Consider the following 27,753-nt stretch of genomic DNA (forward strand, 5'->3'; position numbering starts at 1 on the left):
TTCAGTATCAAAAACATGTAGAGAAAATAGAAAATAGAGAAAATCCGAAAAGGGGGCAAATACCTTTTCAGGGCACTGCATTTCTACCCACCGGAATACCCATAATGGCCACAGGTGTCAGCTACTCACAAAGACCTGGTGACCACAAACTCTAAAATACCATGAATCACTCTTGCTTTACAACATGCATGCACACACCTGCAATGCCTCCAAAAAAAACACAAAAACATTCAACCTGTCTCCAATTTCACAGCTGAGGACTCACACCTGGGTTCTGTACCCACTGTCAGAATAGCCTCAGATGCCGTAAAGAAGTGAAATGTGCCAATGTAAGCCCAGGGGGGAAGAGCAGAGAAGGCATGTGTTCCAAATTCATAGCAAACAGAAAGAGAGCATGGCAACATTACTTGATTCCAGATCAGAAAAAAAGTGAGAAAGAACACTTTCACTGCAGGCTTATACAGTGTACACACACACACATACACACAGACACACACACACACACACACACACACACACACACACACACACACACACACACACACACACACACACACACACACACACACACACACACACACACACACACACACACACACACACACACACACACACACACACACTACCATCTTATCTCAGGTCATCTTCATCTCCAAGCAGTTTGTAATAAACACAATGAAATCCATTATTTTCCAAATATAAATTATTTTGTAAAAGGGTGAAAGTATTCAAAATTAGGCATTTAGTCTAACAGCCTGGCTGCATCTGGCTTGAGTGATGGCATTGTAGTGAATTCATTAATGTGTTTGTCAGACGGTCTGTGTCTGAAGAGTGTTTGTCTAAGAATGTGTGTAAATATGTGTAACTATACAGTAGCGTGATATGTGTTCATAAGTCTGTAGTGGAAGTAGCTGAGCACTATTTTGAAAAGCTTTGTAGTTTGCAAAAAAAAATATTTGAACAGACAGGGTGGGGGAGGCGGGACAAATCTTCTCTCTTTGCAAGAGTGACATATCCTCTTACATTCTTTGCAATTCTGAAAGATGGAGTGTTGGTATAAGCATTATTTCAGATCTCACTTATACATTAGAATGTATATTTCTGATTATGTGTGTGCGTTTGTGTTTCTGTGAGCGTTGACACGCAGGTCAGGAGTTGTCCACCACTTGGTGTGGCAGGGTGACCGAGGAGCCGTTGATGAAGGATCCCTGTTTTTCTCTACCCTTCAGAAAGTAGGTAAGCAGCTCTCCTTTCCCCTTCACAAAGATGGGACCCCTCCTCACAAAACGGAATCCGTACTCCTTCAAGATGTGGTAGCAATCTTCCACCACCTGGGGGAAGCAGAATCACATTGAATTTTAGGTGCTGAATCTCAGTATGCATACAGATCCAGCCAACATGTTTTCTGCCCAGATTTGGTAATCCACTTAAAGATATTCCCTGATGTCACATCCCACGATCTAAATAGTAATCAAACAAAGTAGGATTATTCTTGTGTTATTATAGCCATCTGAGAGACAATGGCTGCATTCCAGGCCGACTACATTTCAGTCAACCAATGGTTTCATGTCACATCATCGACTGCGCAGTCGGGTATCAGATTGCTATATGTGGGTTTGAGATCTTGCAGGTGACTGCAATGCATCAATCATTGTAGGCTATCAAGTGTTCCTGCTCAGTCCTCACCTGAAGTCAGGTACATCAACGACCTTACGGGCCAATGCGCTACAGCTATAACCGATTGTCTGGTTGTCACCTCACTACTTATCACATCCTGCATCTCGTCGCACCCTGTTATGGAGAGGCCTTACCTGGATGTTACCCATGACCCCTGTGGACTCCATGCGACTGGCCACATTCACAGTGTTGCCCCAGATGTCATAGTGAGGCTTCCGGGCGCCAATCACTCCTGCCAGCACCCCCCCTTTATTCAAACCTGGGGAGAGGAGGAAGTATGGGATACATGATATGCATGCAGTACAAAACTAGGACACGCTCTCCATTCTCTTCTCATCTTAAAATATATGGCTGAAAGGTTAGCACTGACCTATGCGTAGCATAAAGTTGTTGAAGGACTGGTAGTTGATGTTCATGAGTGTGACCTTCATGGCCAGAGCAAAGTCTGCCAGATCTGCCAAATGCTGCCAGCGTTCTCTGTCAGTCAGCTCTTCTTTCTGCACAACAGAGCCCTCTACCTTAACGATCTTCATCACCATCATCAAGTTAAGTGAATTAATTTGATCACCACCACCACCGCAACCACTACGATCATCATCACCCATAAAATTACAGAGGGTAAAAGATCAGTACTAAAGCTCTAGATCACATTTCTGACCTGCTACCACAAACAATAGAAGATGCTCTAGACTGAGTTCATCAGGAGTTCTGCTGTTTAGCTATAGGAGTTCACATGATTATGTCATACTATAGGAGTTTACCTAATATAGTTTACACGGCTAGTTTAAGCCTCCCCTGACCCAGACCCATTGGCTGATGACCATGGTAATGAGCTGACCTTCAGACAGGCGTAGCCGTTGCTGACGTTGGGAGTGACACCTGATGCTGCCATGTAGGTGCTGCCAATGGTTTTGATTTTGGTGATGCAGCGGAACTGAGACTCGTCCAGGAGCTGTCAGAGGTTAAAGGTCACGGGTTGAAAGGTGAAGTCTCAAAGTGTTAGGCAGCATCTTTAATTCCTATACAGTGGCATGCATCGGGAATAGGGAGTAATAACATACAGTACCTCCATTGTTATAGCAAGCTAGTTCCAACATTTGCACGACTGTTACAAGTCACAAAATGAAATTATGCATTCATGAGCTTCTTACACTGTCAAAATCGGAGATGATTTCGTTTAGGAACCTGAGGCACTCAATTCCCCCGTTGTTGATGCTCTCCTCTGTGTAGAAGTCCGAGAAGTTGGGGATGGAGGCGAACATCACCCCAATCTCATCATATGACTGGCTGTACAGCTCCTGGAAGTGGCATACATTTCGGATTAACAGACATAGATAACTCAAGAGTATAACTCCAGCTGTAACCATTGCAATAGCTAAACAAACCTTACCTGTTATGCCCTGATCTGTTTCACCTGTCCTTGTGATTGTCTCCACCCCCTCCAGGTGTCGCTTAATTTCCCCAGTGTATTTATCCCTGTGTTTCCTGTCTCTCTGTGCCAGTTCGTCTTGTATGTTTCCAAGTCAACCAGCGGTTTCCCCGTTCTGATTTTTGCATTCTCCTTTTCCTAGTCCTCCTGGTTTTGACCCTTGCCTGTTTCTGGACTTTCTACCTGCCTGCCTGACCATTCTGCCTGCATTGACCACGAGCCTGTCTGCCAATCTGTACCTCCTGGACTCTGACCTGGTTTTTACCTTTTTGCCTGTCCACATACCATTCTCTTGCCTACCTCTTTGGATTAATAAACATTGTATGACTCCAACCATCTGCCTCCTGTGTCTGCATTTTGGTCTCTCCTTGTGCCTTGATAGTACCACTGTGATAACATGGGGGATGATCACCGCACACAGTGACCGTGGCTGATACCTCTTTCTCAACTTCAGGAACTATACATGTATTGGTCCCACTTCACATTGACTGCCTTAAAACCTATGTATTTACTTGGGCTGGCACAATTACCATATAACCCATGGCTATGGATGAAGACCATCATGACAATTAAATAACTGTCATATCCATTAAATAAATATATATACACGTTTGGACAAAACCTACTCATTGAATGTTTTTTCTTTATTTTTTACTATTTTCTACATTGTAGGATAATAGTGAAGACATCAAAACTATGAAATAACACATATGGAATCATGTAGTAACCAAACAAGTGTGAAACAAATGAATTTATATTACTCAATGTAGCCACCCTTTGCCTTGGTAACAGCTTTGCACATTCTTGGCATTCTCTCAACCAGCTTCATGAGGTAGTCACCTGGAATGTAATTTCAATTAACAGGTATGCCTTGTTAAAAGTTAATTTGTGGAATTTCTTTCCTTAATGAGTGGTGTTGTGACAAGTTAGAGGTGGTACACAGAAGATAGCCCTATTTGGTAAAAGACCAAGCCAATATTATGTCAAGATAAGCTCAAATAAGCAACAAGAAACAACAGTCCATCATTACTTTAAGACATGAAGGTCAGTCAATCCGGAAAACTGCAAGAACTTTCAAAGTTTCTTCAAGTGCAGTCGCAAAAACCATTAAGCGCTATGATGAAACTGGCTCTCATGAGGACCGCCACAGGAAAGGAAGACCCACAGTTACCTCTGCTGCAGAGTATAAGTTCATTAGAGTTAACTGCACCTCATATTGCAGCCCAAATAAATGTAACAGACACATCTCATCAACAACTGTTCAGAGGTGACTGCGTGAATCAGGCCTTCATGGTCGAATTGCTGCAAAGAAACCACTACTAAAAGACACCAATAATAAGAGACTTGCTTCGGCCAAGAAACACGAGTAATGAACATTAGACCGGCGGAAATCTGTCCTTTGGTCTGATGATTACAAATTTGAGATTTTTGTCTCTAGCCGCCGTGTCTCTGTAAAACGCAGAGTTGGTGAACGATGTGTTGTTTCCACCTTGAAGCATGGAGGAGGTGTGATGGTGTGGAGGTGCTTTGCTGGTGACACTGTCTGTGATTTATTTAAAATTCAAGGCACACTTAACTAGCATGGTTTGCGCTTAGTGGTACTATCATTTGTTTTTCAACAGGACTATGACCCAACACACCTCCAGGCTGTGTAAGGGCTATTTGACCAAGAAGGAGAGTGATGGAGTGCTGCATCAGATGACGTGGCCCCCACAATCACTCGACTTCAACCCAATTGAGATGGTTTGCGATGAGTCTTCCCAGACATGCTCAGCATGTGTGGGAACTCCTTCAAGATTGTTGGAAAACATTCCCGGTGAAGCTGGTTGAGAGAATGCCAAGTGTGTGCAAAGCTGTCATCAAGGAAAAGGGTGGCTACTTTGAAGAATTTCAAATATAAATTATATTTTGATTTGTTTAACACTTTTTTGCTTACTACATGATTCCATGTGTGTTATTTCATAGTTTTGATGTCTTCACTATATTTCTACAATGTAGAAAACAGTAAAAAATAAAGAAAAACCCTTGAATGAGTAGGTGTGTCCAAACTTTTGACTGGTACCGTATATGAACGACCACCTGACTGAAGACAGGATGGCCGGCCATTTGTGCAGTTGAGTCAGTTTTTGCTCTAACATGGACTCTACAACGTGATGAAACTTTGTTGCTCCTTGCTGAAACATGCAATGTGTTGTAGCAAACAAGGCTTTGGTTGCCAAGGCAACACCCCACTCCCTGCAGCAGCAGCACAATGCAGTTAGGAGCAGAGGAGAAAATGTGCCTTTAAAAAATATATATACACTGAGGGTACAAAACATTAGGGACACCTTCTCTTTCCATGACAGACTGACCAGGTGAAAGCTATGATCCCTTGTTGATATCACCAGTTAAATCCACTTCAAATCAGTGTAGATTAAGGGTAGGAGACGGGTTAAAGAAGGATTTTTAAGCCTTGAGACATGGTATGTGTATGTGTGCCATTCAGAGGGTGAATGGGCAAGACAATATTTAAGTGCCTTTGAACATGGTATGGTAGTAGGTGCCAGGCTCACCGGTTTGAGTATGTCAAAAACAGCAACACTGCTGGGTTTTTCAGGCTCAACAATTTCCTGTGTGTTTCAAGAATGGTGCACAACCCAAAGGACATCCAGCCAACTTCACACAACTGTGGGAAGCATTGGAGTCAACATGGGCCAGTATCCCTGTGGAACACCTTCGACACCTTGTAGAGTCCAGGCTGTTCTGAGGGGAAAAGGGGGTGCAACTCAATATTAGGAAGGGGTTCCTAATGTTTTGTACACTTAGTGTTCACATGTTTCGTACATCTATTATAATTGTTTTGCTATTCGAACGGTTATAACGGTGAACACGTTTATTTGGCTGACTAATAACTGTCATCCAGAATTCAACCGTCTCAGCCCTAGAGTTTACATTGTAGGTGCGGTCAGGGCAATAAAGTGTGACAATTCTGGTCACATATGGTCCTAAATGCATTTACAGGGTTACATATTACTTTCAAGGACACAACATGGCGGCAGGTTAGCCTAGTGGTTAGAGCATTGGATAGTAACCGGAAGGTTGCAAGTTCAAATCCCCGAGCTGACAAGATACAAAATCTGTCGTTCTGCCCCTGAACAGGCAGTTAACCCACTGTTCCTAGGCCGTCATTGAAAATAAGAATTTGTTCTTAACTGACTTGCCTAGTAAAATAAAAAAACATGTGCTTCAGAAGTAGCTAGAATACTTCAAGGCCCAATATACCTTAGGCTATATTTTAATCAATGAAAAAATATATATTTTCAGTGCTATCAAATGACATTTTTTAATTTAGAGCTCTGGGTTTTTATATAATTTTGCATATTTTTTTATACTGAATGTTATCAGACCAAAACCTAATATAACATAAGGGGAACCTGAATTTACAAATAACAAAAAAAAAATGGATACGACCCCAAACCATCACACTACCACCACCATCATGCTTGACTGTTGGTATGAGGTTCTTACTGTGGAATGCAGTGTTTGATTTTCGCCAGGCATAATGGGACCCATGTCGTCCAAAAAGTTGATTCATGTTTGCTAAAACACAACTGGAAGATCATCAAAACTCTTGGGAGAATGTTATATGGACAGATGACTGAAAAGTATAACTTTACGACATGGGTCCCATTATGCCTGGCAAAAACCAAACACTGCATTCCACAGTAAGAACCTCATAACAACGGTCAAGCAGGTAGTGTGATGGTTTGGGGATGCTTTGCTGCCTCAGGACCTGGACGACTTGCCTTAATAGAACAAACCATGAATTTTGCTCTGTATCAGATCATTCTACAGTCTGTGAGCTGAAGTACAACTGGGTCTTGCAGCAAGATGAGAATCCAAAAAACACAAAGTCTACATGAAAATGGCTAAAAGGCAAACAAGTCAACATTTTTGAATGACCTACTCAAAGTCCAGACTGGATCCCAATTGGGATATTGTGGCAGGACTTGAAAAAAGCAGTTCCTGCTTGAAAACCCACAAATGTTGCTGAATTACAGCAGATCTGCATGGAAGAGTGGGACAAAATTCCTCCACAGCAACGTGAGAGACTGATAATCAACTACAGGAAGTGCTTGATTCGAGTCATTGCAGCTAATGGTGGCACAAGCAGTTCCTGAGTGTGAGGGGGGATTACTTTTTCACACAGGGGCATTGGGTGTTGCATAACTTTATGACATAAATAAAATAAGTATGTAATTGTTGTGTTATTTGTTCACTCAGGTTCCATTGATCTAGTATTAGGTTTTGGTTGAATATCTGAAAACATTCAGTATCAAAAATATGCAAAAGTAGAGAAAATTAGAAAGGGCAAATACTTTTTCGTGGCACTGTATATTTACCATGAAGGGGGAACCAGGTACTGCCTCTACAGTAGTAAAGCTGTCTCACCTCGTCCCTTTTCTTGGAGCCCAGGAAGTGGCGTGCTACGTGCTCTGGCAGCATGTTAGTGACCAGCGCCTCGTTCCAGCGCCTCATCTCATACACCTTCTCCTTCTGCTCATGGACCTCAATCTTCCACAAGAACAGAGTACGGGCTAGCTTCTCCACCTAAAGTCAGGGACATGGTGGCAGGAGACAGGAAATAGGTTCAAATAGAGGTGGAGAGGTTAACAAGAATGGAGAGGAAGCAGAACATGTGTAAAATAGATAAGGTAGTGATGACTTAGTGAGGTTGGAAGTTATATAACTAGTAGATTTCTGCCACAGCAACTTACATGTCGAGAAAAGTAGTAGAAACTGATCATCATCATGAAGATCATCACAGTCATGGCATATTTGGAGGGAACCAGGTAAGACCTAAAAACAGAGCACAGAGATAATCAGAAATCACCGGCATGCTCACATTGTTTACAGAACAGCAATATCACACTAAACATGGCAATCAGAGTTGCGGTTAATTTCATTTCAATTCAGTCAACTGAAATTCCAATTAGAGTTTTACTAATTGAAAAGAAATTATGACCACACATCCATAAACTGATGACCACCACCCACACCTGTTCTACAGCTTATAACACCACAACCACATCCACCTGTAGTCCTGGAAGCGGGCCATATCGTAGCGGTCAAATATGTCCCTCCAGCTGTAGATGTTGACGATGCCCGTCGCTATGGTGATGAGGAGCATGAGTGTGACCTTGACCATGTGGCTGACCTGCACCAGCATGGTGGTCGCCATGAGTGCCAGCACAGCGATGTAGCTGTAGTACTTGGGGTTGTCCAGACAGCCCTCTGCCCCGGATTGGACAACAGAGGAAGGAGGGGAAATTGTGGCGTTTCCCGAGGGACGGGGACAGCTCAGCTACAGGTCGTGGACAGAGAGGGGATAGAGGCCAAATGTCAATGCAAGGCCCAAGCCACCACTCAATCGAGTTCTAGTGCTTCCTCCAAACTTACCTGGACCCTTTTTAAAAATCCTTGGTTTCACTCCCATCTTGTGGCTTTATTATGAATTTAAAACATTTAACTGCAATGCGTGCTGTTGCATATGGATGGTATGCATGCATGTCAATACCAAAAACGGACCCTTAAGCAAAACCATGGTTTATGGGAAGGCTTGTGTGTTGGCATGCTACTGCATAATTCAACACCAGAAAGCCATTGTCCTCAGTGTTGTGATTTTTTTTCTACTGGACTAACGATGAACGTTTCTCACCATGTCCACAATGTCGGCCATGGTGAGGATGAAGATTGCTGCCATGGCCCATGTGTTCCGTGCCCAGCGGGTGTGGTCGATCCATGTGGAGAAAGACACCAGCCTCTTAGGGAAAACCTAGGAGGAAAAATAACATGTTGGTCATCAACAGAAATATCATTAACCAGTCACGTGAACTACCAGTAATATATATCATCATCATCATCACCACCACCACCACCATTGTTGTATTGATGTGGTTTTGAGTAATGTTTTACAACACTCTTTTATGACACCTGTGGTATATGTGGGGCAATGGCGGAACATGAAAAACGTTTGAACTATGATTGATGGTGACGGCCGTCTTTGCTCGCTGTAACCAACAAAGTAATACAATTGTAATCATCATCGTAATCATGTTCAGTTTTCAAACGCATCGTCAGATGGAAACCATAGTAGAGGTCAGGGTATTTCTCCGAGTGAGTTAGTACAGATGAAGATTATTAATTTGCACCAGTTTGCTACAGGATAAAAAAAAATGATTATGTGGATTATAGTTATTGGACATTTCTGTCGGGATTGATGCATTTCTTATAAGAGAAAATCAAGTCTGGAATGTCAAAGTGGTAAACTCCAGAAGCATTTCTAAACCTCAAATACACTACAAGTTGTACATTTCCTGCATTGCAGGAATGTTCTCCTGCAACAGTAGGCCGTCATTGTAAATAAGAATTTGTTCTTAACTAACTTGCCTAGTTAAATAAAGGTGAACCAAAACAGGGTGTTCAAATTAAGAGCCTACCTCTGTACTATTAGTGACTTTCATGTTAGTGACAGTACAGTATACTACTATATAGTGCTGTATCTGTCAACAGTCATTTCAGATGAGCTGTGACAAACCGAGGACGAAACATATTGGTTTTCCTCATTGAACCATCAACCATGCCATTAGGAGTCATACATCAGTCCAACCAGAGGGCTTCTCTATGAACATCTATGATGTGCAGGGATTGATTTTCCATAGATAAAGAATAGTCACTGGAGTGGAACTACTGTCGCGCGAGGGGACTCAGATATCCAAGGTTAAATCTGATCTCATTGGGTACAGTACATTCTCTCAGCAGCTGAACAATAATCTGGTCCATTTAGCTTCAAGTAAAAGCATTTCATTATGTAGCACTAAAAGCTCTTTTTAATAGGCTCTGGGGTGAATTGTATATGTATGTGTGTGGTTTCTGGTGTTCATGTGGTTGACATTGTACTGTGACAGGCACAGACATGTCGACATGGACATGCATTTTGCCCTCGATATAGTAGTTGTTTATCTGTTTGTTTATGTATGTACAGTGCATTCGGAAAGTATTCAGGCCACTTCCCTTTTTCCACATTTTGTGACCTTATATTTTTATATTATATTTTTCCTCATCAATCTACACACAATATACATTTTTGTAAATATATATTTAAAAAAAAACACAAATACCTTATTCTAAAATAGATTGTTAACTAGGCAAGCCAGTTAAGAACAAATTGTTATTTACAATGACGGCCTACACCGGCCAAACCCTCCCCTAACCCAGACGACGCTGGGCCAATTGTGCGCCGCCCTATGGGACTCCCAATCACAGCCAGTTGTGATACAGCCTGGGATTGAACCAGGGTCTGTAGTGATGCCTCTAACACTGAGATGCAGTGCCTTAGACCACTGCGCCACTTGGGAGCTAATTTACATAAGTACTCAGACCCTTTGCTATGAGACACGAAATAGAGCTCAGGTGCATTCTGTTTCCATTGATCATCCTTGAGATGTTTCTACAACTTGATTGGAGTCCACCTGTGGTAAATTCAATTGATTGTGCATGATTTGGAAAGGCACAAACCTGTCTATATAAGGTTCCACAGTTGACAATGCATGTCAGAGCAAAAACCAAGCCATGAGGTCAAAGGAATTGTCCGTAGAGCTCCGAGACAGGATTGTGTCAAGGCACAGATCTGGAGAAGGGTACCAAAACATTTCTGCAGCAATGAAGGTCCCCAAAAACACAGAGGCCTCCATCATTCTTAAATGGAAGAAATTTGGAACCACCAAGACTTTTCCTAGAGCTGACCGCCCGGCCAAACTGAGCAATCGGGGGAGAAGGGCCTTGGTCAGGGAGATGACCATGAACCCGATGGTCACTCTGACAGAGTCCAGTGTTTCTCTGTGGAGATGGGAAAACCTTCCAGAGGGACAACCATCTCTGCAGCACTCCACCAATCAGGCCTTTATGGTAGAGTAGCCAGATGGAAGCCACTTCTCAGTAACAGACACATGACAGCCCACTTGGAGTTTTCCAAAAGGCACCTTAAGGACTCACAAGATTCTCTAGTTCTTTGTCATTATGGGGTATTGCGTGCAGATTGATGAGGAGAAACATTTTCATAAATTTTAGAATAAGGCTGTAACTTAACAAAATGTTGAATAAGCCAAGGGGTCTGAATACTTTCCGAATGCACTGTATGCGTGTCTGTGTGTCTGTGTGTGTGTGTGTGTGTGTGTGTGTGTGTGTGTGTGTGTGTGTGTGTGTGTGTGTGTGTGTGTGTGTGTGTGTGTGTGTGTGTGTGTGTGTGTCTGTGCGCACACAGTGCACAGATACAGTGCATGGGGTCCAAAACCCTTGTGGGCAATGTGGGGATGGGGGAGGAGTGTTGCTGTTAGGGTGATAGTAGCAGTCGATAGTGGTAGCTACATAACTGTCTGTAGCAGTCAATAAATGTGACTTTCCATGACCTGGCTCATGAGGTCAGATCAAAAGTGCTGATGCGTGACAAATGAATAAACGTATGGGGTGCTGATTAGACCTATGCTTTACCACATTCAGCTTACATAACATTGGGAGTGTATGTACAAATCAAATGCACAGCATCATGAGATGCTTAGCACATCTAAGTTATTTAACTACGATCCACTATCACAACTACGTTATTTTTAGTCAAGAGTATACCACAACAAATATCTTCATATCTACAAATTTATTATGTTGTGGAAAATGTTCTATGATAAAATATGATTTGGCTGTGGGTTAACTGTTGCTCGCTCTGAAAGGCTTGCTGCTCTTTGGTTGGATGTTGAGCAAAGTGTGACAGTGGAGCGGGGGGAGGAGGCACTCACTCGAGGGAAGATGGCCGCCAGAGAGCAGACAGTTAGGACGAGCAGCAGGACCTCTCCCACAGCTAGGGTCACGTAGTTTGCTATCATCCTGTCAACCGCAAGAACACACAGAACATAAGGAACATGAGAGAGAGAGAGACAGAGACAGAGAGACAGAGACAGAGAGACAGAGACAGAGTGTTAAGGTGCACTCACCGAGGGTCTATGAGGACCTCCATGGCTGCAGTGAACAAGAGCACTACACAGGAACAGCTGAAGGCAGCTCCACTCTGCTTCTCCTTTTCTACAGAGTAACGGGTCTCCAGCTCAGGGTCCACAAAGCGCAGGGACAGACGGTTGGTGCGTTTCCCCTTCAAACTGACAGGGCAGAGGGAGGATTCACATGCTCTGTCTGCTCACATAACCATAGGATTCATACCTGGCTGCACAAGGCTCACTCACACGCCCTCTGCTACTGGTTGTTTCTCTATGACTATCACACACACACACACACACATACATAGATACACACAGGCTGGCAAAATTCTGTGAATTTAAAATAAATTCCCTGGTTTTCCCAAAATGCCTGGTTGGGGGATTCCCAGGAGGGAATAAGCATGAAATCCAGAATCCGCCAAACAGGATTTCAGGAAAAGCAGGGAATTTATTTAAAGTTCCTGGAATTTTGTAACCCAACACACACCCTCACTCTCTGTCTACTCACGCTTGTACGGTCTCTCTCTCCAGCAGTGCCTCATTGAGCAGTTTGTTGAGCTCCTGTTCGTTCTCTTGCGCATCAATCACCCTCTCGGCCAGGTCCCGCAGTCTTAGCCTCCGCCGAGGGTTGGGGAACGAAGGGTTCACCACCTGGAGTCACAAGGTGGCATTCCTGTTCTGTCAATACACCACCCACTGGATGCACCCCGATTCTCCACACTTCTTCTAAAGTGTGCACTTGCACACTCCCTCATGGATTTAACAATGGTCGAAACTCTCTCCAGCCAATACTTACACCAATTCAATGCTTTTAGATCCATGATGGGGAGTGTGCAAGTGCACACTTAATGAGAAGGGTGGAGAATCTGGAAGTAGCCACTCTTCATTCAGGTTTGAAGTGGAGAAGGTAGCACACGTTGGAGCAACTCCTGTCTTGGAGACAGCCAAAGTATTTGGTGGTTTTTATACTAGCCAGCACACCCCTGAATTTACATATCGAGGTCTAAATATAAGACAATGATGAGTTAATCATTTGAATAGGTGTACTAATCCTAAACTGGAACAAAGGCCTGCACACACTGTGCACTTGTAGGACACAGAGTTGCAATCCTGTGTGTTAGGGGTTACAGTAAAGGTCATATGTTACCCGTGTGTCCAGCTCCTCTGGCTCGTCTGGTGTGGTGCAGGCTGTGTGGACACTCCCATTACACTCAGTGGTGTTGATCAACAATGGAGAGTTCCCATTGGATGACATCACAGACAACTTCTGATAGGAAACGAAGAGACAGGAAGGAGGAGAGAGAGAGAGAGAATGTGAGGTGTGTTACAGTGACTGTGGTGTGTTGACAGGAGGAATCTGGAGAGAAGAAAATATTGACATTTTTGCAACGCTTTCTTTTACAGCCTGTTGTAAGCTGTTACTTACCTGGTATTTTCATGGTATTAACTAGGAAACTACGCTGGTAAATACCTCAAAGAATTCAACTAAATTGGTGACTGGTACCAAAGTTAAAGACAAAAGTTATTTCTTAGTAACTACTACCTGGTTGTAAAAGAAAGTTTTACAGAGGTTTTATCTCAGTGTGAAGAACCTGTAAGAATAGAGGTTGAATAAAACTAGGTGCTGAGGCAATACTCACCACCCCGTTGATGCCGTTCTTTCCCAGGGGGCCCTTGGGCACCACCACCAGGTAGGAGTCGATGCCCCTCTCCTTCAGGTACTCACAGCGGTCCCCCCCGTTCCCCGGCTCCATATCAAACTCCCCGTGCAAACACTCCATGGTGGCTTGGGAGATGTGCACACGCCTGCCACAAAGGTCAGGGGTTATAGGTCAGAGAGCCTGGCATATCAATGACAGGGCGGGTGGAGGCTGACCCTATGCCCTCCCTATTGCAAACTGAATAATTCCTGCTGTCACCCTCTTATTTGATATACAGTACATCAACATTTCCTTACAGACTTCATAACTTATTGCTAGCAATAATACATTTTGTACTGGTATGTAGGGTTTGTATTGGGCACAAACACATTTGACAAATATGAGTGCACGAGGCAGGTAAATCTTGCCTGTGCATCATCTAAGGTTGTAGTAAAGATCTGTAAATAGAGTTAGGGAAAATGTAATAACTTCGAAGGGTTTAACCAGTTCCTTCTTACCCCGGTATTCCCCCCGCCTCCATCTTATTGGCCACGGTGACGTCAGTGGACCAGACGTCATACTGCCACCGCTTCTGTCCCAGGACGCCCCCCAGGACAGTGCCAGTGTGTACCCCCACACGCATGTCCACATCTGTCCCGGTCTTCTCACGAACATACCTACAGGACAACCCAGTCACCGTGACACAAAGCCAAAAATAACCATCCTAGCCAGTCTTTCCCCTACCATTTGTTTTGCCTCCAGCACATCACATTATTCCTACTCTATGTGCAAATCTCAAATGACACCCTATTCACCACAAGTACAGGACCTCTGAGATGTGAACATGTCTGAAAAGGAAGTCAATCGGAGTACTGAAAGGTTTGGACTTAAAAGCGCATCAAACCTTTTAAGAAAATATGAATTGTGTATTATTTTCTCAGCATTTATCCAGATACTGTAGATGTCAGACCTGTTTTCAGCACATGAAAGTAATATGTCCTACAGTAGTATGCTCCCTTTGGCCCTAAGTGGGTGAATAGGATGTCCTTTGACACATGCAGCCTATACCACAAACCACTTTAACGTTTCTACAGTCCACATTTCCATTGGGTGCTACTCACGAAATGGCCTCCACCATGGCCAGGCCCATCATGATGGAGCAGGCAGCGTGGTCCTCTCTGTAGTCTGGCAGGCCACAGATGCAGTAGTAACAGTCTCCCAGGATCTTTATTCTCAACTGGTGGTATTTCTACACAGAAACACACACACACACACACACACACACACACAGTGAGGTAGTGGAGAGGCTGGAACATTCAAATAAGTGATTTCATCTGTGTGTGAAATGATGTGATTATTCATTTAAATTAACTTTCATCTATAAATAAATCTGTTTAAAAGATTAGTATACATGCCAACCAATATACATTTTTAATCAGTAAGTAATATATTTATGTCTGTGTGTGTGTGTATGAGTGACTCACGGCAGCCAGCTTGTCAAAGCGGGCAAACAGTTCATTGAGGAGCTTGACCAGCTCATGGGCACTGCATGATGATGACAGCTGAGTGAATCCCACAATGTCTGCAAACAAAATACTGAAGGAGAAAGGGGATTTACATGTGGTCATCACGTCATCCTGCCTCTGTGTTATATAACATAGTATACTATATAAGTTATGTTCTCCTAGCCATAGGTCTATAGTCTTACCTGACATTTTCGTGGCGATACATGTACATGGTGTTGAACTGCTGCATCTCCTTCTGTCCAGTCTGACTGGCTTCTTTCTTCTTCATGTCCTGTAACATCTCGTCTGCTATATGCTTGGGCAGGATGGACAGCAAGAGACGCTCCTGTGGATGACAGGGAGAGTGGTGAGGTTTCAGTCGATTTGAGGAGACTCTAAAGAGCCTCAATAGATGCATGCACAGCTTACAATAAAGGCACTTCATTGTGTGTGATTGGCAGCAGAATCAATCTTTGACTCAATCAGAATCAGAAAAGATTCAGTGACCTGATCAAACCACTTTCTATAACAAAGGAAACCATCAGTTGGAAACTGTCCAAAGGAAACTGTCCGTTGCCATCCCAAAGCCTCCACTTCCATTTATATCTACTTCTATCACCCTTCAACCAATAGATGTGCTCAAACAGTACATACAGTGCATTTGGAAAGTATTCAGACCCCTTGACTTTTTCAACATTTTGTTATTCTAAAAAAGATTTAAAAAATAACTGTTTCCCCTCGTCAATTTACATACAATACCCCATAATGACAGAGCTAAAACAGTTAATATATTTTTTAAACTTTTTTGCAAATGTATTAAAAATAAAAACAGAAATACCTTATTTACATAAGTACTCAGACCCATTGTTATGAGACTCGAAATTGAGATCAGGTGCATCCTGTTACCAATGATCATCCTTAAGATGTTTCTACAACTTGTTTGGAGTGAACCTGTGGTAAATTGATTAGACATTATTTGGAAAGGCACAAACCTGTCTATATAAGGTCCCACAGCTGACAGTGCATGTCAGAGCAAAAACCAAGCCATGAGGTCAAAGGAATTGTCCGTAGAGCTCCGAGACAGGATTTTCTCGAAACACAGATCTGGGGAAGGGTATCAAAGCATTGCTGCAGCATTGAAGGTCCCCAAGAACACAGTGACCGCCATCATTATTAAATGGAAGAAGTTTGAAACCACCAAGACTTCCTTGAGCTGGCCCCTCATACAAACTGAACAATCAGGGGAGAAGGGCCTTGGTCAGGGAGGTAACCAAGAACCAGACTGTCACTCTGACAGAGCTCTAAAGTTCCTATGTGGAGATGGGAAAACCTTCCAGAAGGACAACCATTTCTGCAGCACTCCACCAATCAGGCCTTTATGGGAGGGTGGCCAGACGGAAGCCACTCCTCAGTAAAAAGGCACATGACAGCCCACTTGGAGTTTGACGAAAGGCACCTAAAGGACTCAGACCATGAGAAACAAGATTATCTGGTCTGAACTCTTTGGCCTGAATGCCAATCGTTGCATCTGGAGGAAACCTGGCACTCTCTCTACAGTGAAGCAGGGTGGTGGAAGCATCATGCTGTGGGGAAATTTAAAAGCGGCAGGGACTGGGAGACTAGTCAGGATCAAGGGAAAGATGAACGGAGCAAAGTGCAGAGAAATTCTTGATGAGACCCTGCTCCAGAATACACAGAACCTCAGACTGGGGCGAAGGTTCACCTTCGAACAGGACAACAACCCCACCTTCACAATAAATCCATGATATATTTTAGAAAATGTAGTAAATTTCAGAAGAACAGAAGTGCATACTCTGAGTTTTCCTTATGTTAGGTCCTGATCTGGCTATGCCAAATGGCTGTGGGCTACACGAGTTCATTCAGCAGACAAGATTTGCTTTGAATTCCATGGCATTATTTTATAGTATAAAGAATACAATTGAACAAAGCTGAATAAAATAGAAAGGATATTTTCTCCAAGCGATTTGAGGGAGTCCGGACGTGGCTCTTCTGTGTTGAGTGGTTAACAAAGAAATAGGTACTCCTATATGCTTAATTTAGAGTTAATATTGTAACTTTAGTTGTTCTACAAACGTTGGGCTATATGTTTTGATTGTTAATAAACTCTGCAAAAAAAATAAATGTTCCTTTTTCAGGACCCGGTCTTTCAAAGATATTTGGATTTTTACGAATTAACTTCACAGATTTTCATTGTAAAGGGTTTAAAAACGGTTTCCCGTGCTTGTTCAATAAACAGTTAATGAACATGCACCTGTGGAAGGGTCGTTAAGACACTAAACAGCTTACAGAGGGTAGGCAATTAAGGTCACAGTTATGAAAACTTAGGCCTTTCTACTAATTCTGAAAAACCCCAAAACAAAGATGCCCAGGGTCCCTGTTCATCTGCGTGAACATGCCTTAGGCATGCTGCAAGGAGGCATGGGGACTGCAGATGTGGCCGGGGAAATAAATTGCAATGTCCGTACTGTGAGACGCCTAAGACAGCGCTACAGGGAGACAGGATGGACAGCTGATCATCCTCTCAGTGGCAGACCACGTGTAACCACACCTGCACAGGTTCGGTACATCCAAACATCACATCTGCGGGACAGGTACAGGATGGCAACAACAACTGCCCGAGTTACACCAGGAACGTACAATCCCTCCATCAGTGCTCAGACTGTCCGCATTAGGCTGAGAGAGGCTGTACTGAGGGCTTGTAGGTCTGTTGTAAAGCAGGTCCTCACCAGACATCACCGGCAACTACAGTGCCTTGCGAAAGTATTCGGCCCCCTTGAACTTTGCGACCTTTTGCCACATTTCAGGCTTCAAACATAAAGATATAAAATTGTATTTTTTTGGGAAGAATCAACAACAAGTGGGACACAATCATGAAGTGGAACGACATTTATTGGATATTTCAAACTTTTTGAACAAATCAAAAACTGAAAAATTGGCGTGCAAAATTATTCAGCCGTGCAGCAACGCTCCCCATCCAACCTGACAGATCTTGAGAGGATCTGCAGAGAAGAATGGGAGAAATTCCCTACATATAGGTGAGCCAAGCTTGTAGCTTCATACCTGAGAAGACTCGAGGCTGTAATCGCTGCCAAAGGTGCTTCAACAAAGTACTGAGTAAAGGGTCTGAATACTTATGTAAATGTGATATTTCCGTTTACATTTTTTCTAAATTTGCACAAAAAAAACAGTTTTTGGTTTGTCATTATGGGGTATTGTGTGTAGATTCATGAGAATTTTGTTGCGCTACAGCCTTATTCTAAAATGTATTAAATTGTTGAATCAATTTTAGAAATAAGGCTGTAGTGTAACAAAATTAGGAAAAAGTCAAGTGTTTGAATACTTTCCAAATGCATTGTACATGTTAAAAATCACATCCCATGGTATGTATTAGAGATACGAAACTGCAAAATACTAATCCTTTACATGGTTATACTCTGATTTAGCCACTGTCTCCTGTATTCCTGACCCAGAGTTGGCTCTAGAAAATGTATCCTCCACATATAATTCCTTTGGCATATAAACAAGCCCCTTTTAAACAATTGAGAGTCAAAGACAGAAAACCAAGGGTTAGATCTTCAGAGCTATCTGAGCTAGAGGTCGACCGATTATGATTTTTCAATGCTGATACCGATTATTGGAGGACCATTTTTTTTTTTTTTTTATTTATAATAATGACAATTACAACAATACCGAATGAACACTTATTTTAACTTAATATAATACATTAATACAATCAATTTAGCCTCAAATAAATAATGAAACATGTTAAATTTTGTTTAAATAATGCAAAGACAAAGTGTTGGAGAAGAAAGTAAAAGGGCAATATGTGCCATGTAAGAAAGCTAACATTTAAGTTCCTTGCTCAGAACATGAGAACATATGAAAGTTTGTGGTTCCTTTTAACATGAGACTTCAATATTCCCAGGTAAGAAGTTTTAGGTTGTAGTTATTATAGGAATTATAGGACTATTTCTCTCTATACCATTTGTATTTCATATACCTTTGACTATTGGATGTTCTTATAGGCACTTTAGTATTGCCAGTGTAACAGTATAGCTTCCATCCCTCTCCTCGCCGCTATCTGGGCTCGAACCAGGAACACATCGACAACAGCCACCCTCGAAGCAGCGTTACCCATGCAGAGCAAGGGGAACAACTACTCTAAGTCTCAGAGCGAGTGACGTTTGAAACACTATTAGCGCGCACCCGCTAACTAGCTAGCCATTTCACATCGGTTACACAAGCCTCATCTCGGGAGTTGATAGGCTTGAAGTCATAAAGAGCGCAATGCTTGAAGCGCATCGAAGAGCTGCTGGCAAAACGCACGAAAGTGCTGTTTGAATGAATGCTTATGAGCCTGCTGGTGCCTACCATCGCTCATTCAGACTGCTCTATCAAATCATAGACTTAATTATAACATAATAACACACAGAAATACGAGCCTTACGTCATTAATATAGTCGTATCCGGAAACTATCATTTCAAAAACAAAACGTTTATTCTTTCAGTGAAATACGGAACCGTTCCCTATTTTATCTAACGGATGGCATCCCTAAGTCTAAATATTGCGGTTACATTGCACAACCTTCAATGTTATGTCATAATTACATAAAATTCTGGCAAATTACTTTGCAATGAGCCAGGCGGCCCAAACTGTTGTATATACCCTGACTCTGGGTGCAATGAACGCAAGACAAGTGACACAATTTCACCTGGTTAATATTGCCTGCTAACCTTTCTTTTAGCTAAATATGCCGGTTTAAAAATGTATACTTCTGTGTATTGATTTAAAGAAAGGCATTGATGTTTATGGTTAGATACACATTGGAGCAACGACAGTCCTTTTTTGCGAATGCACACTTCATCATTTATATGCAACGCAGGACACGGTAGATAAACTAGTAATATCATCAACCATGTGTAGTTATAACTACTGATTATGATTGATTGATTGTTTTTTATAAGATAAGTTTAATACTCGCTAGCAACTTTCCTTGGCTTCTTACTGTGTAACAGGCAGGCTCCTCGTGAGGCAGGTGGTTAGAGCGTTGGACTAGTTAACCGTAAGGTTGCAAGATTGAATCCCTGAGCTGACAAGGTAAAAATCTGTCATTCTGCCCCCGAACAAGGCAGTTAACCCACCGTTCCTAGGCCGTCATTAAAAATAAGAATGTGTTCTTAACTGACTTGCCTCGTTAAATAAAGTTGTAAAAAAAATATATATATATATATAAATATCGGCAAAATCGGCATCCAAAAATACCGATTTCCAATTATTATGAAAACTTGAAATCGGCCCGAATTAATGGGCCATTCTGATTCATCGGTCGACTTCTAATCTGAGCTCATTCAGATGCGAAATCAGACCTGGGCCAAAGCAAGGAAAAAGAACTGGAAATGTTTCAGACAATTGCGAAACAGATGTACAGTCTTGATTAAGAAAGCTAAATCAAACTACCTTTTAAACTCTATATCCATCTGCTGGTGATCCTTCAAAATCTTGGAAAATAGTAAATGCACTGAAGCATACAAATTCCTCTTCTTCCCTGCCTAAGCAAGTTCTGTCTGACTCTGGCATCATAACTGAGAAGAATGGGATAAGCGATGCTTTTAATCATAATTTTATCCAGGCAGGCTTTTTATTTGCCAGAAATTGTGGTTAAATTGACCCTGGTAAGTTAATCAACTGCTCTTCCTCTGATGGTTAACCCATCAACTTCTAGTGAATCTTTGTTTTCATTTCAACAATTTACTATATGTGATGTGCTAAATGCCTTGTTTAAGACTGGTAAAAAAAATCCACTGGGGCTGATATTCTTGATCCATTCCTGCTGCAGCTCTCTGCCCCACTGATTACTGAATCAATAACCCATATTTTTTACCTGACGATTATATCTGGTACTATCCCCAAGATTTGGAAGGTGGCCCATGTACTCCCCCTTCACAAACGTGCAGACCCTTGTGATCTAAATCATTAAATCACCCTATTTCTAAACTTTCTTGCCTTGCTAAAATATTAGAATCTTTGATTAATCTCAGATAAGATCTTTCTTATTTTTAAATGTACATCAGTCGGGTTTTAGACCAGCTCACAGCAAAATCTCTGCTGGATCCCGAGTTATAAATGATGTAGCTAACTGTATGGATAAAAGGCTTACGATACTTTTGATCACTCATGGCTAATTCAGAGTCTTTCCTCAATTGACCTAGACCAGATTGCATGTATCTGGTTTTAAAATGTATTGACAGATAAAACTCAATATGTATATCTACTGATGGTGTTAAATAAGGTTTCCTGGATATTACGAAAGGTGTCCTACAGGGGTCGATTCTGGTCCTGTGCTTTTTAACATTAACAATATCGACATGTTTTTTTTTTTAAGAAGAAACTGCACTTGTATGCCGATGATACTGTTGTGTATGCTATTGCTCCCAAGGTTGAGCAGGCTCTATCTGAACTACAGTCTTCCTTCATTGTATTACAGAAAAACTTTATTGACCATGGAATTAGTATTGCATGCAGGTAAAACTGTTCTCTAGAGCACATAGAAATAACTCTGATGATTGAAGCATGTCATTTGGATAGTGTCCATATTGATTGTGTCCCTGCTTACAAATATCTGGTTAGATTTAAAGCTGTCTTTTAAAAAGCATATTGATGAGTTATGAAGCTGATAATAAAAATGGTCTTCTATTGTTATGATTGTTATGAATAATGACTAAATGATGTATACATTTAACATAAGAAAGGAATGTATGTGTGTGTCGAAAGAGAACGAAGAGAAGCATTAACTCTGGGGAAGATAAGATAGGATAGGGAGAGCCCCTCCAGACTGGAACTGTCAGCTGAGTGGTAATAGACTGTGGTGAAACTCATGAGAAAATCCCTATGTTGGTGTGTATGTATGTGTGTAGGGTAAGAGAAAGTTATAAAAGGAATGTCTTTGTATATGTACAGGAGCGCACTGGTAAATAAACCTTACTGACTATTGTAAACTGGCCTCTGTATATTTCATTTCAATAAGAAATTCTTAGTAATAGATAGAGTATTTTAAGTGAAGTTCAGTTTATGAACATTGAGAACAAAATTTTCATAACATCTATAGAAATAGGTCCTGCCTCTCGCTAAATAGTAGAAAGCAGATTATTCAGTCGACGTTCCTATCGGTCCTAGACTATGGCGACATCATCTATATGAAGTCAGCTGCCACTTCATTAAAGCTGTTAGATGCAGTTTAACATAGTGCACTGCGCTTTAATACGGGCTAAAATGTTTGTACTCGTAGTCACGGCATTCTTTTGATTTATTAGGATCCCCATTAGCGACAGCTTGTCTTACTGGGGTCCGACAGACAATTGGTTGGCCCTCTGATGTCACGTAGGTTGATACATTGCTATGTTTTTATTTAGAAAGCCCTTTTACAAAACGTCCCACTGTACTTAACTTCTTTACTAAACTTTAGACATATGAGTTACCACACTGTTTCAGGGATGGCTAACTCTGGAAAATCCTTTGGTTGCTACTGAGTTAGGTAAATCAGCTTTTAGTTTCATTGCACCTTATTTATGGAATAATCTTCAAAATGTTCTTACATTTGATATCTGGGTGCCTCTAGGGAAATTCAGTAAACTGATTGAGAACCTTATTTTCTATTTTTTTAACCTGACAAAGGCTTATTACTGATGAATGTGTTTGTATTTTAGAACCGTGTTTCTTTCTGCTTGCATTTTGATGTGTGTATTTTCTGTCATTTCTGTAATGCAGGGCTTATCTGTAAAAGAGACCTTGGTCTCAGTATGACTCCCTGATGAAATAATAAACATCCAACGGACAAACATGATATATAATCACATATTACACAGTACATAGACATATAGACCTATAGCTTTTCTCCCTGTTAAAAGCACTGTCCCTATACACAAATCTGATTGGCCTAAAACTATCACTCAAGTCCATCTGAACAGATTCCACCCTTGATGACCCAAGACCAGAAACATAAACATTGGAAAACACAAACGCATCAGGCAAACAAAAGCCTTGAGTTCACACACACGTGGAGGGAGGAAAACAAATAACGTGGCGGGGGTTTTCTACGTTCTTATCAAAACCTGATGGAGAGAGACAAAAAAAAATCGGCAAGCGAGTCAGCAGAGTGATTACTGCGGACATCGTCTCAGGAGGCCGGTCGCTATAGTAACCTGCAGCGACCGGATGCTCCTTGATTGGCTGGCGGCCCTTGTATCCCGGCAGCCCATGCTTCTCCATTAGTATTCTGGGAGAGTCTCTCTCTCTCTCCCTCCCTCTCCCTCACTTCCATAATCACCCCTTTCCTCTCAGCACTCTCCCGCTTTCTGAGCTCTATATAGCAGTGACCGTCTGTTCCATAAATAGTAGCAATCAAGAATGCCCAATGGCCACAGCTGTGAGACGGGGAGGGAGGGGAAATGACTGCTGACACAGTGCTAACTCAAACAAACAAAATATGCACAAGCACACACACACACACACACACACACACACACACACACACACACGTAATTAGCTTAGTATACGTGTACTGTAACAGTAGATCAAATGGAGCTGTAGATACTAAGAATTTTGTTTCAATTCCCTTTGGCTTCAACATAAATAAAACAGGTCTGAATCAGAATCACATACATTCAAACCAGGGCACTACTCTGGCACTGCCACATGATCCTTATTGCCCCCCACTCTCTAACCTACCACTCAAACCTACCAACCTCTGTGACTTTTCTCTCTCTGCACATGTTGTCTCCTGCCCTATATTGTATATGCCCCTCTGTCCTCCCACCATATGTTTTTGCCAACACTTCCTCCCTGTCTCAGTCTGTCAGTCTCACCTGTTGCTGGCTCTGTTCCTCCAGATTGAGTTTGACCTCAAGGGACTGCCGTGCTTCCAGGAAGGCCTTGCGGTGTTTCCGGTCTGCCATGTAGTAGGACATGACGCCCACAGTGATGGCACACACATAGATCACTATGTTGGCCAGCAGCTGGAGAAAGCCAGAGTCATTAGACACACACATTTACACACGACATGTACACACCACCTGCACTATAACAAACACACAAACAGGCACGCACAGTAGCCTTTCACTGTTAGTCTACACCTGTCGTTTACGAAGCATGTGACAAATACAAATTTGATTTGACATACGGACACACTCTGAACGCTGTGGGGAGGAGCCTTGTGTAGACTTATCATGATCTAGGCTAGTGGTATCTTACTGAATTGCTGCAGCCATGAATGTGGCAGACAGGCAAAACGAAACCAGCACTCTAAATAAACCATTACCAAACTCTTATAGGTTGCAATTAGGTGGCTACTGATGAGTTAAATTTCAAACAAAGTTTGGATACTGCACTGTTTTGATTGAATAATATTTTGATTCGCTCATCTTGAAGCTCTGATAGGGTGGTTGGCATTTTATTGGGCTGCCTGCCTCTCATTGGATTTATGTGACATTATGATAAAGACATGAGCATACTGAGAATCAAAAACTGTGGACCATTTGAGAACAGTATTGATGTCAAACAAGAGAATGACCTTTAAAATAACAAATATAGACAAATGACAAAACCACAGAGACTTTTTTTTGCCATTGATAATTCTACCTAAGACTCTTTTAGTTGGTAGGAGACACTGAGACCTCAGCCTCTGCTCTGTCACCGAAACATTTGATAGCGTCAGCCTGTTTGCAGACTCATCAGTAATACCTACTCATTGTAGATGCTGTAAGACAATTACAGGGCATAATGTGACATAAATAGTACATAGACTTGAGGCTAATCTTCTGCATGATGAAATGATTTCAACACACCATTTCTTGTGATCAGGAAAGCTTGCATGACTTACCTGCACTGTCATTTTAACATTATTAAATCTGCTGTATATACCCTAGTAATTGCTCATAATTCCTCGAGTTGCAAGTATGGCATGTTGCACTGTTCCTAGTTATTTTATGAGCTACTTCACAAGATATGTTCACATCTCTCTACCTGTCACCCTACTATCTACCGTGCCTCCCCCCCCACACACACCTGCCTGTCTCCAACTCCGCCTGCAACTTCATCCAACTCTTATGTGTCCACCCACCCCAGGTGTTTCCTGAACCACTCTCACCCGTCTCCCTCTCCACCTGCAACTTCCTTCCCCATCACAACTCACCCACTCCCACTCCCGCTGCAATTCATCCTCCACCCAAGGCGTGTCCTCAGCCCCATCCCCACTCTCACCTGTCTCCCGAGGGCAGCCCCCTGGATATCCTCCTGCTGCTGCTGAGCAATGGTGACCCCCAGCACTAGGGTGTGGACCCCGCACGACACGGATGTGATCAGCACAATGGGCGTGAGCCGCAAGGGCAGTGTCAGGAAGAAGGAGAAGCTAAAGAATGCCTGCCAGCCCACTGTGTCACTGGCCTGGTGGAAGCGGGCATAGTTCAGGCCCAGGTAGCAGAAGATCTGGGCCGCAATGAGCACCCACAGGGCATAGGGCACCACACGTCTCGAGATGCGGTCGGGTAGCAGGCCGTAGCGGCACAACACATAGAGTAGGATGTCTGATGCCAGGCCCAGTGATGCCACCACCACAGAGGCCAGCTTTTCGCCTGTGTAGACCACAGCGCACATGACAATTATGTAGCTGTCAAACAGGGCAGCAAACACAACCAGAACCAGTAGGGTTTCGTGTCGCTGCCGCCGGAAATAGGTCTGATAGAGGTTCTCCAGAGACTCGGGTGCAAAGGTGAGACGCATGAAGCGTGGGAGGCAGAGGCAGCACCCTTGGCTGCGAACCGTTACCTCGTGCGAGCGCCCCACGGCATGGCCTGGGTCCGATGGTAGAGTCACAGAGCAGTCCGCGGAATATTCTGCTGAGTACTCCGGCTCTGAGAAGGCCCGGTTGCGAGGCATCGTGAATAATGACTACGTTTTGTATTCTTCCTGTGACCTCGTCGTAAAAAAGTGGAAATCTGTTTGTAGTTCTGCAGGTGTAAAACTCCTCAAGGTACTGTTGTAAGGTTCAAACGTAGGCCTACATCGTGCTCTCTCATCGGGTTTCCTTTTATTCTCCTGCGTGTAAACTGAACCCTTTGCCCTGAGGTGTCACGAATGTCCTTTAAATCCCACGTAGTGTCTTGATTATCAGGATCTGCACTTTGGAATAGCTTTGCTCACATATTTGTTAGTTACACGCCTCTGACAGTGTCAGTTGATTCACCAATCCAATGTTCTCTAAATGTAGGCCTAAGGCAAAAGGAGCCCATGGAAAATTCACTAAGAATAAAGTGGGGGTGATAATATAGCTTCGTTTCTTTTCGAATACAAAACTTTGTTTACATTGCCACCCTTCTCTCCATATTCATTGCATCAAGGTCGTCACCAATGTTCACATGGGGTTTCCATGGTGAAAACTCAAAAGAAGTGAAGAATATGGGATGCTGTTTGATCATGAATTGTGGCCCCTCCACCTGAGATAACGCCTGACTAGCAATCCACGTTGGGAAAAACAGGGATTTTTAAGAAAATTACTGGGAAATATGGACAGCCTTTGCAAGTTTTGCAAAAAAAAGGCCTAGATTCGTTTCTCCTTTGCAGTTGACAGACTGATCCCGAGAGCAATGTCTTTCGTTCCCTTCCAATATTTAGCTTGAGAAAACTGCGCCTCTGTCCTCAGTTGATAATAACCCCGGAGCACTATGCGGGACTTCTGATTTTACAGTGCACACAGGAAATCGGCTACATGTTGCGCTCTATGAAAAAGACAAAAACGTTAGAACTTGTAAAATGGATGTCCAAAATGACACCATCGAGACTATCCATTTAAAATACTTAAGTATGTTTTGCCGTGTTATTAAGCAACACGGTTTTCCAGCCTACAGTATAAGGACATCATATTTACATATTTCTTGCCCTCATTACACATATTGATGAGTTTGTTGCCTGTGATTACAGGGTTAAATCGCGTGGCTACATTTCTATTTTGAAAATGTGCTAGAGGACTGCTATTGTCATACCCACTTAAATGATCGAATGACTGAAAATAATAAGCGTCATTATTTACCCATTCGGTATCCATTTAACATGTGGTGATGGCCAAAGATGAACGTGATCTTTCAATGTAGGTTTTCATTCTCCAGTGACTCGACGTTTGGCATCTCCTGTCTATCTATCCCTTTTAAAATGCCGCATGTGAACAGAGATTTTGTACCAGATGCTGTAAAAACCATCCGCATATTGTTGCATCCGCTTACAGAGCCATGAAAAAGCCACTTTCGATCTCCTATAGGTGGTGCTCGCTCTTTTAAGGATTAGATGTCACTTGTAATCAAAACAGTGCGTTTGGGGTGTTTGTTATAAGAATAACATGAACATGTCCCTCTCGACGAGTAATAGACAACAATGGACTCTCGCCTTCTGCAGAAAACACGGAACAGCTCTG

The 27,753-nt window shown here is 42.5% G+C and overlaps 1 protein-coding gene across 2 annotated transcripts; it reads right to left on the bottom strand.

Annotated features, from left to right (window-relative positions):
- Positions 1–484: 484 nt before the first annotated feature.
- LOC135522502 (adenylate cyclase type 3-like) lies at positions 485–27,726 on the bottom strand. Of its 2 annotated transcripts, none has more exons than XM_064948805.1 (21): positions 27,376–27,726; positions 25,551–27,064; positions 24,158–24,307; positions 15,478–15,620; positions 15,254–15,365; positions 14,891–15,018; positions 14,288–14,446; positions 13,770–13,935; positions 13,277–13,393; positions 12,638–12,780; positions 12,130–12,291; positions 11,935–12,022; positions 8,805–8,921; positions 8,182–8,450; positions 7,864–7,945; positions 7,538–7,696; positions 2,829–2,975; positions 2,516–2,629; positions 2,048–2,174; positions 1,812–1,936; positions 485–1,331 (listed from the first exon to the last, which is right to left on the bottom strand). In XM_064948805.1, the coding sequence occupies exons 2-21, from the start codon at positions 26,223–26,225 to the stop codon at positions 1,149–1,151; spliced, it is 3,366 nt and encodes a 1,121-aa protein (XP_064804877.1). In that variant the 5' UTR covers positions 26,226–27,064; positions 27,376–27,726; the 3' UTR covers positions 485–1,148. The 2 variants fall into 2 exon arrangements, with proteins under 2 accessions (XP_064804877.1, XP_064804876.1); XM_064948804.1 differs by having other exon boundaries at positions 13,277–13,396.
- Between the last annotated feature and the right edge of the window lie 27 nt (positions 27,727–27,753).

This window comes from Oncorhynchus masou, chromosome 30, assembly GCF_036934945.1.
Source record: "Oncorhynchus masou masou isolate Uvic2021 chromosome 30, UVic_Omas_1.1, whole genome shotgun sequence".
NCBI classification, from domain to species: domain Eukaryota; kingdom Metazoa; phylum Chordata; class Actinopteri; order Salmoniformes; family Salmonidae; genus Oncorhynchus; species Oncorhynchus masou.